At 39.0% G+C, this 18,861-nt stretch overlaps 1 protein-coding gene across 1 annotated transcript in view; it reads left to right on the plus strand.

Annotated features, from left to right (window-relative positions):
* Positions 1-1,442: 1,442 nt before the first annotated feature.
* The window catches only part of ATG10 (autophagy related 10), a 275,907-nt gene continuing 258,488 nt past the window's right edge, over positions 1,443-18,861 (plus strand). The window contains exons 1-2 of the mRNA XM_055123937.1: positions 1,443-1,652; positions 17,641-17,760. Coding sequence (XP_054979912.1) covers positions 1,455-1,652; positions 17,641-17,760 — 318 coding nt within the window. The 5' untranslated portion in view covers positions 1,443-1,454. The remainder of the gene's footprint in view (positions 1,653-17,640; positions 17,761-18,861) is intronic.

Below are 18,861 nucleotides of genomic sequence, written 5' to 3' on the forward strand. Positions count from 1 at the left end.
TTACCTTGGGCAAATTACTTAACCTCTCTGTTCCAGTTTCCTCTTTTGTATAAAAACAAACAAAATCATATTATCTACCTCGTAGTGTTGCTATGAAGATTAGCAAGTTATTGTAATTCTTTATATATGCTATTATAATTATTTAAATCCATAGTTGTTCTTTATAATGGTTGTCCAATTTATCACTAATTTTTACTGCCTTATTATTTTCCATTATTTTTCAGTTTGATTGTCTTGTAAATTTGATTACAAATCATTGATGACAAAGACCATAGATTTAAAAAATCTTTATCTCAGATGATTCTTGGCATTCAGTATAAATTTTTCTTACTAATAAGTTTTCTTTCTATATTCCATTTTATTTCTGTTCCTAAGGTTTAAAAAAATCTGTGTCCTTTTTTGTTCAAAAGTTTTGAGGTAGCTTATACACTATATGTGATATGAAATAATAATTGGCATCATGAAAATATAAAGAACATTGAATTGAAAGATAATGGTAGGGTGTGTTAAAAGTACATTATATACCGGGGGAAGTTGTATGTGTTAATGGTGGGTCACATAGTGAGTTCTGAGCCTGATGGTCAAAGAAAAGGAGGAAACATGCCAATTACCAGGAGCTTCTTTGGAGGTAAATATTTTGTGACTGAAATGCAGCCTGTGATTGCAGATTTTAAACACATTTTTAGAAACTCTATGGTTCTTTATTGTATGGGATTGTCCTGAAGTTTGCTTTTTCTACCTGGTGCCTGAGTAATAGAAATGACAATTCCTTCTGTTTATGACAATCCAGTATGACCCCACTCATTTCCGTACACTTCAAGAATTGTACCTCCTGGGAGGAGAGAGAGAGAGAGAGAGAGAGAGAGAGAGAGAGAGAGAGAGAGAGAGAGAGAGGTGCCTGTCATAGAGGCATGCTGGGGGAGGGGACAATTGGGGGGTAGAAGTAACTGGGGACTTTAGTGCTGGGAAATTACACTGGTAGAGGGATGGGTGATGGAACATTGTATGATTGAAACCCAATCATAACAGCTTTGTAAAGCTCTATCTCATGGGAATTTAATAAAAATTAAAATGAATAATAATAATAATAATAAAAGAATGGTACCTCCTGCCTTCTTTTTTTTTAAAAAATTTTTATTATATCACCACGTGGAAAGTTACAAAGTTTTCAGGTTTATGTCTCAGTTATACAATATTCAAACACCATCCCTTCACCAGTGCCCATATTCCACCACCAAAATCCCCAGTATACCCCCCGCCACAGCCCCCCCAACTGTATAACTGATGAATTTCACTTCATTTTCTCTCTACCTTGCTTACATTCCATATTGCAAAACAAAACTCACTATTGTTGTTGGAGTTTCCCCCCAATGAAGACAGCCCTACTAAGGAAGCATTTGATAATTGGTTTGTCATTAAAAGATTGTATGTTTTCAGTTTTTAGAAAAACTGAAATGTTGCGGATGTGTTCCAGTCCCGCAACCCGGAGCCGTGTTAGTTGCTTCTCAGTGTCGCCAGGACTCCATCCGGAGAAGGTGTGCCTGCTGTACCTCCTCCATCTGGATCCCTGGTGTTGTTGGCCCGGATTCGGGTCCGGAGCATTTCTCCGGCCGCGTTGCTCACCAGACTGCCTGGCCTCTTCTCTGTTGAAGGTGGGAAGATGGCGCCGAGGGTCCCTCCTGCCTTCTGAAGTGCATGTCATTGAGTCTTATTTTTCATGATTTATTTCAACTCTCCGAGCCCTCTTACTCTTACCTCTCATTAAAAAAAAACTTAAGCTTTCTATTTCCAGGTTCTGTATTTGCAAGAGTTCTTCCATATTTTTGGTGTGCCTTTTCAAAAAAATTAATTTTTATTTAAATACTGTGATTTACAAAGTTGTTCTTTGCATAGTTGTTTCAAGCATTTAGTGTTCCAACACCTTGGTGTGCCTTTCCTTCCACACATTTTAATAGTTCAAGTTTCAAAATTTAGTTATTCAGGAACTAAGTTAAATTCTTTCAGATTCTCTTATGTTTAGGGAGTCTTCAGAATATCCAGGAAAATGTTCACATTCTTTCCTGTGTGAACAGTTGAGTACATAGGAGAGAGAGATACATAATAGAGTGCTAGAGTGCTAGAATGTTGTTGGTGCTGATGGAATCACTGAAAGGTGTGTGGAAATGTTAAGGCATATTTATTTAATCTAGTCTTTATTTAATTTTTAAAAAATTTTATAAAATAGTTCACAATATTTGATTACATTTAATATTCAAACACCAATCCCACCACCATTACACCTTCCCACCACCATATTTTTGGTGTTTCCATCCTGAATCCCAATCCCTGCCCCAAAGCAGAACTGAAATAATTTATTTTGTATTGTTTGTTATGAAAAATCGCTGAAAATGCTATAAAAAATATCCTTAGAGGAAAAGTGTGAAAATTGTTGTATTTCACCCAGGGACCATCAAACCCTTCTATAAGAGATCACTAACATGTTGTTAAAGGTTGAGCTTTGTGTGCTTTATATATATGTATATATTTTTTTAAAAAGTATATTTTCTCTCTAAGATTGGTTGCCTCCTACTTTGAATACTATCGAGTTTGGTGCTGTAATCTTGGAGGATGGGTGGGGTGTGTGGTTTGAAGAATCTTTCGGCCACAAATGCGGCCACATGGTCCAGGAATAGATTCACTTGTGGGTGATACTTGGCCTGAACATGTGGAGAACAGTCATGAGAATGGTGGTGGCTGAATTCTGGAGGTTGTTGGCTGCCAGTGCTGGGTCCCTTGGGTCTCACCCGCACCCCTCTGGGGTGCCCTGAGTGAAACATCCTGACGTGGAGTCAGGTGGTATGGTTATGGAGAGTGTCATCTTTATCTAGTCTTTAATTAAAACTTGGCAAGAATAAAAATTAAAGGGCTTTTTTTCTTTCATTACAAAAATGTCTAATAACTTTTTATTCAAAAACAGTGATATTTGGTAATAAATTTATAAAACCTTTTGCTCTGTCATCTATATTCAGACTAATACAGAATTGGTAGCTTCTGATGTAGTGTCAGTCCTTTTTGTAACTTCTTATTTGTTAAATATCTTTGGCCAAGGTCATATACTATTGTTTCCCGGATGGCCTGATTAGCATATGTGCTGACAACAGTTCTACTAGTCACAGTATTCAAAGGCCAGCTAGAGAGTTTGAGCTGGTGGATCAGCTCAAATCTTCACCATTAGTGGAAAAGTTTCTTTTATGTGCTTGCAGAGAAGTCTTATTTTATGTTAAAGGGAAAAGAAAGATAATCTTCTTATGAAAGTAATGACACCAGTATCAAAAAAGATTGGATGTACAAAGCTTTTTTGGGGGGAATGAGAAAATAGCCAATTAGGGAATTGACTTGAAAAAATTAGCTGAAGAAAGGTACTATAATAGGTAGAGATGTGTAGAATAAATTCATTTAAATGCTTAAATTTTACTCATTACAAGTTTAATTTCTTCAGTGTGCATAATTCAGTTATAGGTGCTAACAGCGTTCCTTGCAAGGACACAGCTGAGGCTAGTTTGATCTTTGTCCTTTTGTAGGTCAATGCCTCTTTCACCTGCATCTTTTTCTTTTTCTTTCCTTAAGACATGCAGCTAGCCTACCTCTGGGTCTAGGTTTCTTTCTTATAGTTTTCTCAGAAAACCAGTAAATCCTGTCATTGGACGGAAAGCCTGGCAGATGCTAAAAAAGCTGCTAAGGCCCTGATCAGAGGAGCAAGTCTCTTTGACCCCCACAGGAAGTCATTCAAATGTGAGTCAGAAATAAAATACAGTAAAAAGTGAGTAGAGAACATATACATTTGAGACTAAGCATCCAGGGCCCAAGTTTAGTACAGTGGGTAGGGCACTTGCACGCTGTCGGCCCAGGGTCAATTCCTGGCGCCCAGTTTGTTCCCTTGAGTCCTGCCAGGAGTAAGCCCCAACTCTTCTTCCATCAACCCCCAAGTAAAAGAATCAGCATGCAGGCATAAGCTCAAGAGTAGCTTTGTTTCTGAATAGGGCAGTACTAAAATTCAAAGTACACACTTAGTGTCAGAGTGAGGGCGTGCTTCAGAGAAAGTTACTTCTAAGTAAGACGGTTGAACATTGTCATAACAACAAACAGAGGCAAAGTTTGTTAAGAGCAGTAGTACACACTCAGTAGCAATGTGGGTGTGCTCAGAGAGTAGTGCCATTTCTACACAAATGTCTAGGTTACATAGGTATAGAACTGGGATAAATTAGTAACAATTTGAATGTTCATGATATTTCAAAGAAAAGGGAGAACTTTAGGGTGATGATTTCCAGGAGTCAAGGTGCCAGCCAAATTCTAACCACTTTTGATTACTTCGTGGGGGATGACAGTCGTAATTGTAAACTGCGCGGCTTTGACTATGTGTGATTTTTACTACTCAAATGTATTAGAATGAGCAAATCATGAATCCAGATCCACTTGGACACTTGTTCCTTTATCTTACATTTTCTTGGATTCAGTTGACCATACATTCCAATGGTCTCAGATCTCACTGTTCTCACCTTTTGAAGTACTCAGCATCAGTAACCCATTAACTCTTTTAGCAGGCCAGATTAAGCTTTCCAGCATTATATGTAAGAGACATGATCAAAGATGGAAACTGATCAAAGATGAAAAAGGTTGATGGATGTTGATATGTGTAAAGGACAAGGTATAGTTATTAGGTCCTTGTATAAGCACAGAGATATTTATTTAAGGGAATAACAATGTAGTTGCTAAGTTTTGTAATGTTTATACATGGGAATATTATTCCACCAGAGGCAAAACAGAAATTTCTGATTCCCTTCTTGTCAAGGTCACTTGCATAGTTGCATGGCACATTAATACTGGCCATCCTCCTGTCTCACTTTAAATTTACTGGAGTAAATTTTTATTTTTTGGTGGGAAGGTAGCGTTTATCAGTAAACATTTTTCAGTTGTATGTTTATGATTTCAGTATAGAAATGCTAGTTACTTGTAGGTTGCCTCTGTGTTCTTCATCCTTCCTAGCAATCAATATGCATTGGTTTCATCTGGGTTCTTATGTTTTTTTATATAAGTGTTTGGATATAATTTCACTTGAATATGCTAAAACACAAAGTAGACTTTCATATTTTCTAGTCTTTTAACTATTGTCTCTAATTTAGAATTGAGCTATAATTATTGGTATATATTTGGTATGTATACACCAGTTTTTTCCACATCCATTTTGTTTGTTTGATTTTTGCTTGTTTCTGAGGCATACCCAGCAGTGTTCAGGCCTTATTCCTGGCTCTGTGCTCTGGGATCTCTCCTGGCAGGCTTGGGAGACATATGAGAGACCAGGGATCAAACCCAGGCCAGCCATGTGCAAGCAAACAACCTACCCACTGGACTATTGTTCTGGCCTCCATTTTCCTTTTTCAAAATCTCAACTCTTCTTTCCTCCCATATTTCTTGTATTTAGAGACCACGATTTTCTTTGTCCTTTTTTGGTGGGTGGGAGAGGGGCTGCCCCACAGTGTTAGGACCAACAAACTGCCCTGCTGGTGGTTAGGAGGCCTGCAGTGCTGGGGACTGAGTCTGGGGCCCTGTGTGATGTTCGCCTCCTCAGCTAACTCCCTACCAGCTTTCTCTTTCCCCATTGGGAATGTAGTGTAGATACTTTCTAAGAATTTATCCCTAATTCCAAACATGCCTGTTGTACGAACAGCTTTTTCCATTCTCTTTGTGATAGTGCTTGTTTTTCCCAAGCTTCATGGACTGGCTTTTTAAAAATATATAAATATATATAAATATATACTTATTATTATTAGAGTTTTGGTGATAAGGTTAAAATAGCATTCAAGTTTCTGTATTGATACACAAACTTATGGCTCCTCCCACGATTAAAGTGCATGCCATGACTCTACCTACCACCCCCATGTCCATTCTGGTCCAACATTCCTTCCCTTCTCACCCCTTGTCCTGTTATTTGTTCTGGCTTTGGTGTGCACGGTTATGTCCCTCAGCACCACTTGCACTGCAGGCCCTCTACCTTGGTTCTTGTGTTATTTCCTGTCAGCCTGTTTGTTTCCTCCCCACCTTCCCCTAAATTTGTCACTCTAGGTCTGATATTCTATTATTATTGATTGTCATTAATGGACTACATATTTTGTTTGTTTCTTTGGGGGCCATTCCCAGAGGTGCTCAAGGCTTGCAGTTGTCTCTGTATTCAGGGATCTCTCTTGAGGGGATGGGGGACTATTTGTGGTGCTGGGGACCAAACCTGGGTCAGGCACGTGCAAGACAACTGCCCTGCCTGCTGTACTGTCACCCTGTCCCCGATGGACAGTATAGCAATATAGCCCTGTGTTGCTGTTGGTAGTTTGGTTTCTTGTCAGAAGATGGATGTGTGTAGGGATGGTGTTTAGAATTTAGTCCGAGTGTTCAAGTTCTCTATCTGCCTCACTACACTTAGATGCCATGAATTCTTCCCCTCAAGGTTAAGTTGAAAAGCAGATTGATGGGGATAATGGCATTTATAGAGGAAGCATCTTTTCTATGTTCAAGAGAGAGCTTCCTTTCTTATTGTATTTCATTTTTCTGTACTGTGTCTATAATGAAGGGAATTTTTTAGTGACTTGAAATAGTTAAATTTTTTTTTTTGAGTTTTTCTTGGCAGGAGGAAGTACAGGTGGTAAGACGACTGTACTGAGCTTGCATCCCGTCCCCTCAGTTACTTCTTGTCAATTTTACATCGCAGTATGCAATGCTCCTTGTGGGTTAGTTCCCACCATGTATCACTGTCACTGTCATCCTGTCATCCCGATGCTCATCGATTTTTGCTCTAGCGGGCTCCAGTAACATCTCCATTGTGAGACTTTGTTGTTACTGTTTTTGGCATATCGAATATGCCACGGGTAGCTTGCCAGACTCTGCTGCGTGGGTGGGATACTCTCAGTAGCTTGCCGGGCTCTCGGAGAGGGGTGGAAGAATTGAACCCGGGTTGGCTGCGTGCAAGGCAAATGCCCTACCCACTGTGCTATCACTGAGTGTTACATTATGGGAGGGACTGCCTTGAAGGAGAGTTATGAATGGATGTTGGAAGCCACAGTAGAGGGCACTGCTCAGGCTTTTTTTTTTTTTGAAAGAAATGTAGAGTGCAGGGAGAATATGATGCCTATTTACCTGATTCCTAACTAGATTTCTTGCTGCAGAGGTAATAGGAGGTATCAACCCTCAGTTCTTGTCTATATGCCATGTGCTTCATTTCAACTTGGAAATAGAATGTGTCAGTGGCAGGCAAGCAGGGACCACTGAGCTCGCTGGTGTCAAGACTGAACCAAATTTCTTCTTCTTGATGCTTCCTTTTTCCCTTTATTGACTGGCCAACAATGGAAAAAAAAAAAAAAGGCTTCCCTGTGCTATTTATTGCTGTGTGTCCCCTTAATCCTTGCCCCAGGCTTCTTGGGATCTGGGCCTTTCCTTGCCTCTAAAAAATGATTCATCTTTGGTCTCAATATTCTAGACTGATTTCTTCTCAGCAGTACCTCTGGTGCTCATTATGAATGCGTATTTTTTGTGATCTTCAGAATCAGGTGATCTTTTTGGCTGATGCCCGGGATACCATATTTAAACTTTGCATCCTGGGTGCTTCTTTGTTGTCAGTAACTTAAGGATCATTGCCAAAGGACCTCTAGGTAAAGGATTAATTAATCTAAATGAATTCAAGTCAAATTGTTATTAAGGTAAAGGATTGGCTTCACCTCTGAACTTAGTTACTGAGTGCTTTCTTAAGGAAAGAGTAAATCTAAAGTTGTTGCTGTGAAGGACAGTCAAATGGAAAACTGCCTACTTTTACTAGTTAAAAATGATAAACATAAGCATAGTAAAGTGTGATTACCATATTTTTTGGGGTTGTGAGGTGGACTTGGACCACACCTGTACTGCTGAGGAGCTATCACTGGCTCTGTGCTCAGGGGACCATCTGTAGTATCAGGGATTGAAATTGGGTTGGTGGGATGTGAAGCAAGTACTTTAAGCCCTATACTCTCTCTTGGCCCCCATTATTATACTTTTGTAATTAATCCTACATTATGTGGAACATTTCATTTTATTGTTTGAGGTGTTTTAGTCTCGTTATGAGTCACGCACACGGACATAGTTTTAATAAAAGAAATGTCTAACCAACCTCCTTTGGGCCAAAAAAACCAAAAAACCAAAAAAACCCTCACAGAACCCTAAACACACAGTCAATTTTCCACGTTTTAGACATCAAAAATGTGGAAAGTAGTAATGGAAAAATTGTTTTTAATTAAGGATCATTGAAACAATGATTCTACTTAGTGTTAGAATTCACTGGGGCAGCTTTTCTGAAAATATGTATTTTTAATAACTGCAGAATAAGCAGCACACTGTTTAGTCTGAGGGCACACCTATGTTTTAGCAGCACCTGCTTGGTGGGGAAAAAATTATTGTATCTTTCCAATCTTTAGCTTCTATGGGAAGCAGCTCAAAAATATCTGAGGCTTCCCAGGAGTGATCCTGCACTCAGATGGGTATAGCCCAAGCTCCTACTGCCCTCCAACAAAAATGTTCTGGGTCCGAGGATATAGTAGAGCCTAAATGTATAAAGTGCAGCATGTGATCCCCTGCACTGTAAAACAAAACCAAAGCAAAAAGCCCCCAAGCACAAAACAACCCCAGACGGTTCCGATTGCTTGAGCTTAAAGAAAAAGAAATAAAAAGTGATCTCTGCTGTCCACATCACAACCTGCAACATGTATTTTCTCTATGACTCATTACATTTTTTTGTAAAAAAAACTATTTTACCTTGAAAAGAGAAAGAAAAATTGAACAGCTGTTCATTAAGGTGAGACTCAAGCAAAATAGATGTATTAACAGCTCATACTTTATGACGTGAAAAGGTCTCTGCGTCATTTCTAACTTATAATTAGAAGAATTAAGAAATTCATTGTTTACAATGAGAATTGGAATTAGTCTTTCGGCTAAGAGTTCATTTGTGTTCTTTTGTCATCTCTAGTCTAAATTTAAGATAGTTGAAGCCTGGAAATAGTCAGTTCACCTGTCTAAGGCTCTTCATTTGAAAAACAGAATTATTCTTGCCATCATTGCTTAATAAGGCTTAATTGTGGTTATTTCCATATTTGACCGTAATTTCATCCATCTCATAAGGAGTTCTAAGATTCTAATTTCTGCCTCTACTGTTTTCTGAACTCAGAAGAATTGCAAGTGTGTGTAAAATGTATTATATTTTAATTTTTGGCACAGTGAAAGAATCTTGTATAGAGGCAATAATTATTCATTGATATTTCATTATCATGCTTTATGATGATTTGAATGAAGATGGATATCCTTTTAAATATAGTATAGCTCCTAATTTTGTAATCAAGCTATAAGTGTTTGTATCATTGTATGTAACATCCCTCAGCAAAAGCCCATCTTACATAATTTTAAACATATTCAACCAAATATTAATTAGTGCTTTGATGTTCAGTCATCTTGCTAGTGGCACGGTGCTGTTAATTAGATAAACTATGGCTATTGAGTGCAATTTTATGTTTCGAGTAGCATTTTGAATAGTTCAGTAAACCTCAAGTAACTGGAGGGCTTAGGGAATGGAGTGTTTTTACTGAGTTCAATTTTCTTATTAAGAGAGGGCTTGTTTGGAATCTATTAAAAATTCCAAAGTAAGTTAGTATTCTTTATGAATTAGATTCAATTTTTTCCTTTGATTTGGTATTTCTTAGTAAATGCCAGGGCCATCATGCAGTTGGAAAAATTATTTCTCTGCTGCATTTTGTCCTCCCTTACTAGTTCTGCATCATCTACCTGAGTCACCAAGTGTCTATTGTTTGTGTATTGTTGTTTTAGAATCAATTTTCAGACTAGCTTTCTTTTTCCCCATGTTTCTGACTAATCTCACGATGCCTGCTAAGTCTCTTTACATGGGTATTCCATTGGCATTTCAAACTCAAACTCAGTGAGGTTAAACTAAACCCACAGTTACCTTGACCCCGTCCTTCCTCCTGGGTTCTGTTCCACTCAGCGCACCACACTACCTGCGGCGAAAAATACTGAGACTCCTTCTTGAATCATGTCTCTCAGCTCTTCTTCACATACCAAGATCTGTCAGTCGTAATAAGCAAACCATCAAAACATTTGTCTTTACAATTCCTTCCTCTTCTGCCCTTCTGCCAATCTTTGGCTTTGTTTAGCATCATTTAGTCTCCCCTGGATTATGTAAGATCCTTTTAGACAGTCTTCATCCCTTTAAGCAAGATCTGTCATCTTCTTTGGAAGCCGGAGAGCAAATCTGAGCAGTTACTTCCACTTTCAAAACCCTTTAGAGCTTCCAGGAGACGACCAGTGGGGTTTTTGTCAGCTTTGGTTCCCCAGTATCCCTCTCTACCTCTGTTATTTCTGTCATTCCAGAGCTCCTTAGTTACTTTCAAGACCTTCTCTGGGATTCAGACATTTGCATATTCTGTTTTCCTCACCTCCCTGCTCTTGCTATATTCGTGTGTATTCTTTCTTTTAATGTCTTTATCTTGTTTTTGGTGGCCACACCCAGCTGTGCTTAGGGCTTACTCCTGACTCTGTGCTCAAGGATTACTCCTGGCTCTGTGCTCAGGGATCATTCCTGTCAGTGCTTGGGGGACTTTAGGGGTTCCAGGAATCAAACCCAGACTGGCCATGTGCAGATATCCTACCTACTATACCATCTCTCTGGACGCTTAGTGTCTTTTTAGATGTCACTTTCCCAACTTGTGTCAGCACCGAAGCACTAGAAACAGAATGAGTTTGAAGTACACATAGGTTGTATTTCACTTAAATTTCGAAACCGTGTGTCAGTCCCCTCAGAAGTCCCTGTTGTTTGTTATTTCTTTGTACTTGCTTTCTGATGCTTGGTGCTTTTCCTTCTCAAACCTGTTGTCCCGCTGTTCACTCATTCAATTGGATTCTCCATTGTGATCTCAGTAGTGCACATTTATAGTAAGCAAATTTAGCTGAACTCCATGCATTATTTCCTTTAACGACATTCTGTGGATTAAGATGTTTCTATGAAAAGAAATCTGTGGTTGAAAGAGCTGGGAAAGGGTCCTAGTTAAGTGACTTAGAATGCCTGCCTTGCAAACATGAGGTTTCAAGTTTGGAACCCTGTCCCACTGCATATGCCGAGCACTCTCCTAAGTTAGAGCCGCTGCTATGCCTGGCAGCTCTGAGTGTGTGTGTGATCTCTGGCTTTGAAAGTGACTTTCAACAATACTACAGCCAGTTGTGTGTGAGCAACAAAACAGTATGATTCCACCTCTGTTGAACAGCACAACTAAAAGGTGTCTGAGCACCAGTGGCCAGAAGTGTGACCTTCGGCAACTACAAAGACTCCTGGCAAGTACCACAATTAGGTGTGTGTATGTGTGTGTGTGTATGAGAGAGAGAGAGAGAGAGAGAGAGAGAGAGAGAGAGAGAGAGAGAGAGAGAGAGGAGAGAGAGAGAGAGACATTGCCAGAGAGGTATGTGTGTGATCACCAGCCATAGCTGCAACAATGAAGGGAAGGGAGGGAGAAAAGAAGAGGCAGAAGCCCTGAATTAGTAGTTTCCCCGCCATGTGCATTGTGAGTGTTACAGTTCTCCACATGCGTTGTGATTGTCTGCTTGGTTTGGTCAGTGGATCAACCATACATCCATTTTTCACACATAAATCTTACATAATGTTAGCTCTTCACATTGCTTCTACCAGTGAGCTTTATAGGAAACAGAACTTTCCCCTCCTCTTTTCTTTTGTGGGGTGTGGGGGCATACCTGTCAGTGATCAAGGCTTACTGCTGGCTCTGCACTCAGTGATCACTTTTGACAGTGGTCAGGGGACTGTATGGGGTGCTGAGGATCGAACCTCGGCTGGCTGTGTGTAAGGAAAGTGCCCTGCACATTCTGCTGTCTCTGGCAGCTGAGACTTGGCATGTAAAAAAAATAATTAAGAGCCTTTGAGTGGTAGCTGCTTTTTCTTCTCCAGGGCTCAGGATACTCGGTTTGTTTTCAGTCCCCATACCTTTTTGAGCCTTTTGGAATACTACGTCCAGCCTCATGTCCTGCTCATCTAATGCTCATTAAATTTAGTTCTGTCAGATTGAGCAGGGTAGGTGTTTTTCTTCACACGTTGTCCTGGTCTGTGATAGAAACTGCCTTTAGCACCATCTAGGGAAAGAATCCAAGGGGGTGTTCTGCTCATTAGGAGCACACGCATTGACTTATTAGCAATTGCTCTCCATAGGCTTGGCATTAGAAACCAGGATCACCATTTCTGTGCTATTCCATTCTTCTACCTTATTATTTACAAATCTTAGGATATTCTAAGTGACTTTGGTATCCATGTGGAAAGCAGCAAGTGTTTGAAACCTCAAAGTTATTTAATTATATATATATATACACACATATATATACATATATGTATATATGTACATATATATATAGTGGGGAGAGGCATATTCAGTTGTGCTCAGGGACTCCTCATAATTCTGTGTTCAGAGGTCACTCCTGGAGGAGCATGGGGTAAGTGCCTGGGATCGAATTCGGGCAGACTGCATAGAAGGCAGGCACATTACCTGCTATTCTATCTCTCTGGCCTCTAAGCCTTGTAATTTAAACAAATGCTTTGAGCCCTAGTGATCTTCACTACAAGCCGTTTCATATACTCAATCCTCGACCACAGCTGAGACCTCATCAAGTTTTAAGACTCAGTCTTCCTATTTTTGCACTTCCTTCTCTCACTGAGATGGCCTAAACCCTTTATGATTCTAGTATTCCTTGATATTGCCCTATTTTCTCAGTCCTTCCCCCCCCCTTTCCTTCTGAGTCATTCTGAGACTAGCATGTCTATTCCCTTCTCCATCCCATTCTTCAACTGAATCACCCAGCAAAACCTCAACTTTGCATGCTTAGTCAATGCACCTCCTATTCCATTTTGTTTTGTTTAGGGATTTTGGATCACTTCCGTCAGTACTCAAAGATAACTCCTGGCTTTGTGCTCAGGGATCACTTCTGATAGTGCTCAGAGGACCATATGTGATACTGGGGATTAAAAAGGGGTGGACTGCATGCAAGGCCAGATCTTTTACCTATGTACCATCTCTTTAGCCCCTCAACCTTCCCTTCTGGGTCTCACATATGGAGCTCTCACATCTTGCTAAAGTCGCTTGCAGTGCCTTGCAGAATGCTGTATTCCAAACTCAGGTTCTCCCATACACACGTGTGACCTTCATTTCTGTCTGTTCTTTTTAAAATGTGGTTCTTTCACTCTTCACAACAACAGTTCCATGGCTCTGCCAGGGATCACTTCTGGCAGGCTCGGGGTACCACCTGGGGTGCCAGGGATTGAATCCCTGGTCGTGTGCAAGGCAAGTACCTGCTGTACAGTTGCTATGGCTGTCTCTTTCTGCATCAGAATTTGTGATCACTGGATTTCATGTCCCTTAATTTTGATGCCATTTAAAAAATTCTATGTTTTATTTATTTGTTTGTTTGTTTATTTATTTATAGATTGGGGGCCATAGCCAGCAGTGCTGAAAGGCTACTTTCTACTGACCCTCTTCGTGGGTGCTGCTCCTGGTGGTGTTCGGGGGACTCTATTGCAATGTGGACATTGCCCAGCTCCTGTGCACTGAGTTTTCTCTCTGGCTCTCCTCTAAATTTTATATTCAACCTCAAATCAGTTGTAAGGGGGCTACTCTACCGCTCAAATCCAACAATTGTATCTCCCAGCTCCTTTTGCGCGTTGCTTCATTAGCTGCCTCTTTTCTTTGGTATTTTCAACTTTTCCATCTCTGCTAGAACCTTTGCTCAATTTAAACATGTATTTGATGATCTGCCTTTCTTAGGAATAACAGTATCCTCCCTTAAGTCTGTGCTGTGTGCTCCTTCTGTTACCAATTTGTATTTACTTCCAAGCAAGCTTTTTTTTTTTTTCCTTTTAAAGTAGTCTATAAAGTTTTCATGATTTCCTGACTTTCTGTTATCTTCTTAGCCCACAGGAACCTGGCTTCTCTACCTGGTTGTCAAAACTGCTCACTGGGTATCAATGACTGTTTCATTTTCTAGTTCCATGGGTGTTTTCAATCCTTTAATCCTTTCAATTCTTAGCAGACCTCTCTATTGTTGGGATGTTTCTGGTTTATTTGGTAGTTATTCTGTACTCCCACTAACCTTTCTCTCTGGGCATAGGATCTCCTAATATTTAACACTTTATTTTCTAGCTCCGCAATTCATTCTTGTTCCTCTATAGGATATGTTGGTATTTTGAATGCACTGCTTTCTACTATGAGCAACTATTTTTAACATATTGCTAATGACCCTGTAAAGATCTGCTGAAAATTATAGAATCTCTTTTCCCACTTTCCCCTTGGACAGGCATGTACATAGAGAATTTAGTGTAGGTGTAGTGTGTAGTTCAATGGTAGTCTGCTTAGCATGTATAAAGCCCTGGTTTCAATTGCTCACACCCAAATCATGGCCTCTTCCATACACAGATTAGTGTAAACTTTCACGCTCCACTAGATGCTCACTGATATTCATTGTCACAGTTTCGTTTGACTCTTTTGTACAGATAGCTTCCAAATCTCCTAAGGTTTTTTTTTTTTCTTTTTGGGTCACACCCAGCAATGTTCAGGGGTTATTCCTGGCTCTGCACTCAGGAATTATTCCTGGCGGTGCTCTGGGGACCATATGGGATGCTGGGAATTGAACCTGGGTCAGCTGAGTGTAAAGCAAACGCCCTGCCCACTGTGCTATCGCTCCAGCCCCTCCTAAGTCATTTTTATATAATTTTGTGGGGACAGGCAATTGGAATAAAAGAAAAAGGAAGATATGACTTTCTTTTGCTACTGTCTCCTTGCTCAGTGCTCACTCCTGACGATGCTTAGAGACCATATTTAGTTTTGGAGATTGAACTGGGGTCAGAGAACTACAAGGCAAGCATCTTAACCTCTGTACTATCTCTCCCGCCCCAAGATGCATTCTCTTTCTGTTCTCTTTCATTGCCTGGGATCATCACATCCTCAGAGCCTCTGACTCAGATCATTGACACAGCTTCTAACTCTCCTCTGCCTTGAGGCTTGGGCCTGTCACAGTTGACTTCTTTGGAAAAACCAGTTATTTAATATTATAACCTCTTCTGCTCCAGGGGCTGGTTTTATATTTCCTATGGATACAGTCCCAACTCTTGCTTGGCACACCAGCTCCCATCTTTGTAAAAGTGCGTAAGGTATTATATAGTGTGCATACCATGATCTGCATATCTCCATTATTGCATGTACTATAAATTGTATATACAACTTGTTGTATGTACTCTTGTAGTGTTATCAGTCAAATCGAGAGTTGAACAGTTAATTGGCTAAGTTGATTATATATGCATCCTTGAGACGTTTTGTTTCATTTTGTTTTTAAGTAAAATATTAAGAGAAATGTATGGAGAGTCAGAGAGAGAAAGTACACATCACAGGTTGTGATAAGACAAAGAATGCTGAAATATTTTATTCCAACATAAAACATATAAAGCTATCTATTTGCCCTCAAAGGGAAAAAAAACAGTGTTGCCAAGGTATTTTCTTTTTTTATGTGTATCTAATTGGAGAAGTCATACTTTTCTTTTCTTTTTCCAAACAAATTTATTGCTTTGTCATTAGTTTTCAGTTCTCATTCTTGGTTAACATGGATCCAAAATGCTGTGCTTAGAGTTTTTTTTTAATACTTAGATTTTATTTTTACTTAAATGAAAGTTTTGTTATAAATAGTTTAAATGAAAGGATTCAAGCCAACTTGTGTAGCAATTGAGTGCAAAATGATAGATTTGTATAATTTTTCCCATCATTAATCTCTTCAATTGTCTTGTTTATATGTAGTTTGAAATAAAACAATATATATATTTAAATTTGGAGGGATTTGGGAGCTACACACTGATGGTGCTTACGGGCTATTTCTGGCTCTGTGCTCAGGTGTGTCCCCTGGAACTTAATTGTCCTGATGGCTCAGGGGACCATATGTGGTGTTGGGGATTCGAACTGGGGTTGGTAGATGCAAAGTTTTTTATGGTGGCTTACCACTGCCATAGAAATAACACTACTATTATTTATAATTTTTAGTTTTGTTCATGTAGTATTTAATTAAGATACATACTGTGTATTTTGTGATATACTCATTCACTGCCAGTGCGAGGAGGAGTGCTTCATGATCAGTATGCTGCCGCTATTAGTTCTCTTATCTGGCAGAGATGGAGGTTGGCTGTGAGTTTCTGCTATAATTATTTTTACCTCTTATCTTTCTCCTTTCAGTTAATGTATAAACAAGAACTGCATACTTATTTCTTAGTTTTGTGTATCAGTTACCTCTGCATAGTGGTATACTTCATAGATACTCAGTATCATTTATTTGATGAATGATCAAATTCCTAAGTATACTAAATTTGAATGATCATAAAGAACGTGAGATTTGGAATCAGGTAGTTGAGCTAGATCATTGATCTAGAGAAAGCAGAATGGGGCTTGAAACCTTTTTAATTTTTCATTCTTAAACATATTAGTTTCTTGTTTTCAACTGAGGAATGGAGGATCACAATAACCTTTGGGTTGTGTGAGGATGAAATGGGAATGTAAAGTGTCTAGCATAGTGCCTGACATAGCAAGCAGTCGATACGTGTTAATTGTCCTGATGATGCTTATCACTAATGAGGAGAATGTGGGAATTCACTAATTCTAACTTTTCTCATCAAGAGATTTGAACCACATAATCTGCACGTGTTCTCTCAGTTCTAAAATTCTCTTCCCTATAAATAGTGTTTTACGTTTTGTCAGATTTATATGACAAATATATGTATATTCCTCAATTTCCTGAAGTTGTAGATTATCAATAAAGTAGGTAATTAATTAGGTGAGCATAATCTTGCACCTTTATTAACAAATGCTTTGAGGCTGTAAAACATTTGTTGGTGAGTCAAACTCCAACAATGTGTAAAGAAGAGCTCAGCTCCTCTAAGGCTGTCAGAATATGTAAGAGCGAAGGTCAGAAGTTCTGAGGAGGTTGTTTGGAAGCATTAGTTGAGAAGAAGGGAGATAAAATTAGGCTCTAGAAACTAAGCATATGGATAAACTAATTTTTTTCTAAAATCCCATTAAAATGTAACTAAAGATTTATGCTATACTCAGTATCACTTTTATTATTATAAAAAGATAGATGTGTATTTGTTACATATCTGGGTCTTAGGTTTTCAAGTGGCTCACATTTTCTGAGTGGCCAGAAAGATAGGGGGTAAGGCATGTGACTGGCATCCGTTTGGTGGCCCAGGTAACTGCACCGTAGTGTCTGAGCTGTACTGAGAGCAGCACTGCGTTGGATCCTCCAGGCTTACATTGAACTGCTGGCCTGCTTGGCTGTGAATTGCCTGGAAGGGTCCCTGGACCTCTTGGCATTGCTTGGGAGTCATTCCCCAGTCCCCCAAAAATGGTGACAGGGAAAGATGCCTTTTAAAAACAATGAATCTGAAGCTATTTCCCACTTTATCAGTGTTTCATTTGTTGAAAGTGATAAGTGCATTAGCAGAATTCCTTTTGTTATGCATCCTACAGTTAATGCTCATACTTTGTTTCTGTGCTGCAGCTCTCATTTAATATGGAAGAAGATGAATTCTTTGGAGAAAAAACATTCCAATATTATTGTGCAGAATTTATTAAACATTCACAGCAGATAGGTGATGGTTGGGAATGGAGAACTTCAAAGGTAAGAACAGAGTTTTATATCTTATTTCGTGGCGTTTTTTTTTTTCTGCCATTAGTAAAGGAGATGAACATATGAAAGCTAATCTGATTTAATATAAGGTTAAATTGAAGAATATTTTAAAACAGATGTCCATTTTATTACTGCAATTACATTTACTCATTATAATTAAACTTATTAAGTACTATCTAGAAAAATTCTTAGGTGACCTGCTTTAATTTAATAGATAAGAATTCTTAGCATATTACCTATCTGAATATAAACAGATGCATCTGTGGTATTTCAAACCATTTGTTTATATTATTAATTTTCTTGGGAAGTTACTTTTGTCCAGAGAGTAAAATGATAGCAAAAAGCTTTGATAACATAATTACACACTCACAAAATCTGAAAAGGGAGCTTCTTAATAATTTAAGTACATTTAAAAATATTATTTTATTGGTTTTATTTAGTAATAATAATAGAAAAGTATGTACTTACTTATTTTCTCAAATACGTTTAGTAAGGTTCATGTCCAAAAACTTTTTGAGTTCTTTGAAATCCCTTTTTTTTTTTTAAATTCTTTTATTGATTCACCAAGTGGAAAGTTACAAAGCTTTCAGGTTAAAGTCTCAGTTATACAATGCTCAAACACCCATCCCTTCACCAGTGCACATATTCCACCCCAAGAATCACAGTATACCTCCCCCCTCCCCCCACTTCCCCAGCCCCCCACCCCTCATGTGTAACTGGTAAATTTCACTTTACTTTCCCTTTACTTTGTGAAATCCCTTTCTTATATAGTAAGTAGTTTTTCTCTATTTATCATCGGATTCCTGAAGAAGTGAGGAATCCTGAATTCTCTACTGATTGATTTTGTTACGTGTACATATTTGAAAACTTGGAGGTTTTTGCACAGATACTTGTGTTTCAGAACCTAGCTGGGAAGTATGGTTCTTGATCCCATCCAGAGTGTCAGTGCAGAGAGAAGCCACAATTTCCTGTTAGTTCATATGCTGACTTAACTTTAACAGGCGGATGCATAGGGTGGTCCAGAAATGTAGCTAGGGTTCATTTCTCCCCTCCCCTCCCCTCCCCTCCCCTCCCCTCCCCTCCACTCCCCTC

The sequence above is a fragment of the Sorex araneus genome, chromosome 1, assembly GCF_027595985.1.
Source record: "Sorex araneus isolate mSorAra2 chromosome 1, mSorAra2.pri, whole genome shotgun sequence".
In the NCBI taxonomy this organism is placed as follows: domain Eukaryota; kingdom Metazoa; phylum Chordata; class Mammalia; order Eulipotyphla; family Soricidae; genus Sorex; species Sorex araneus.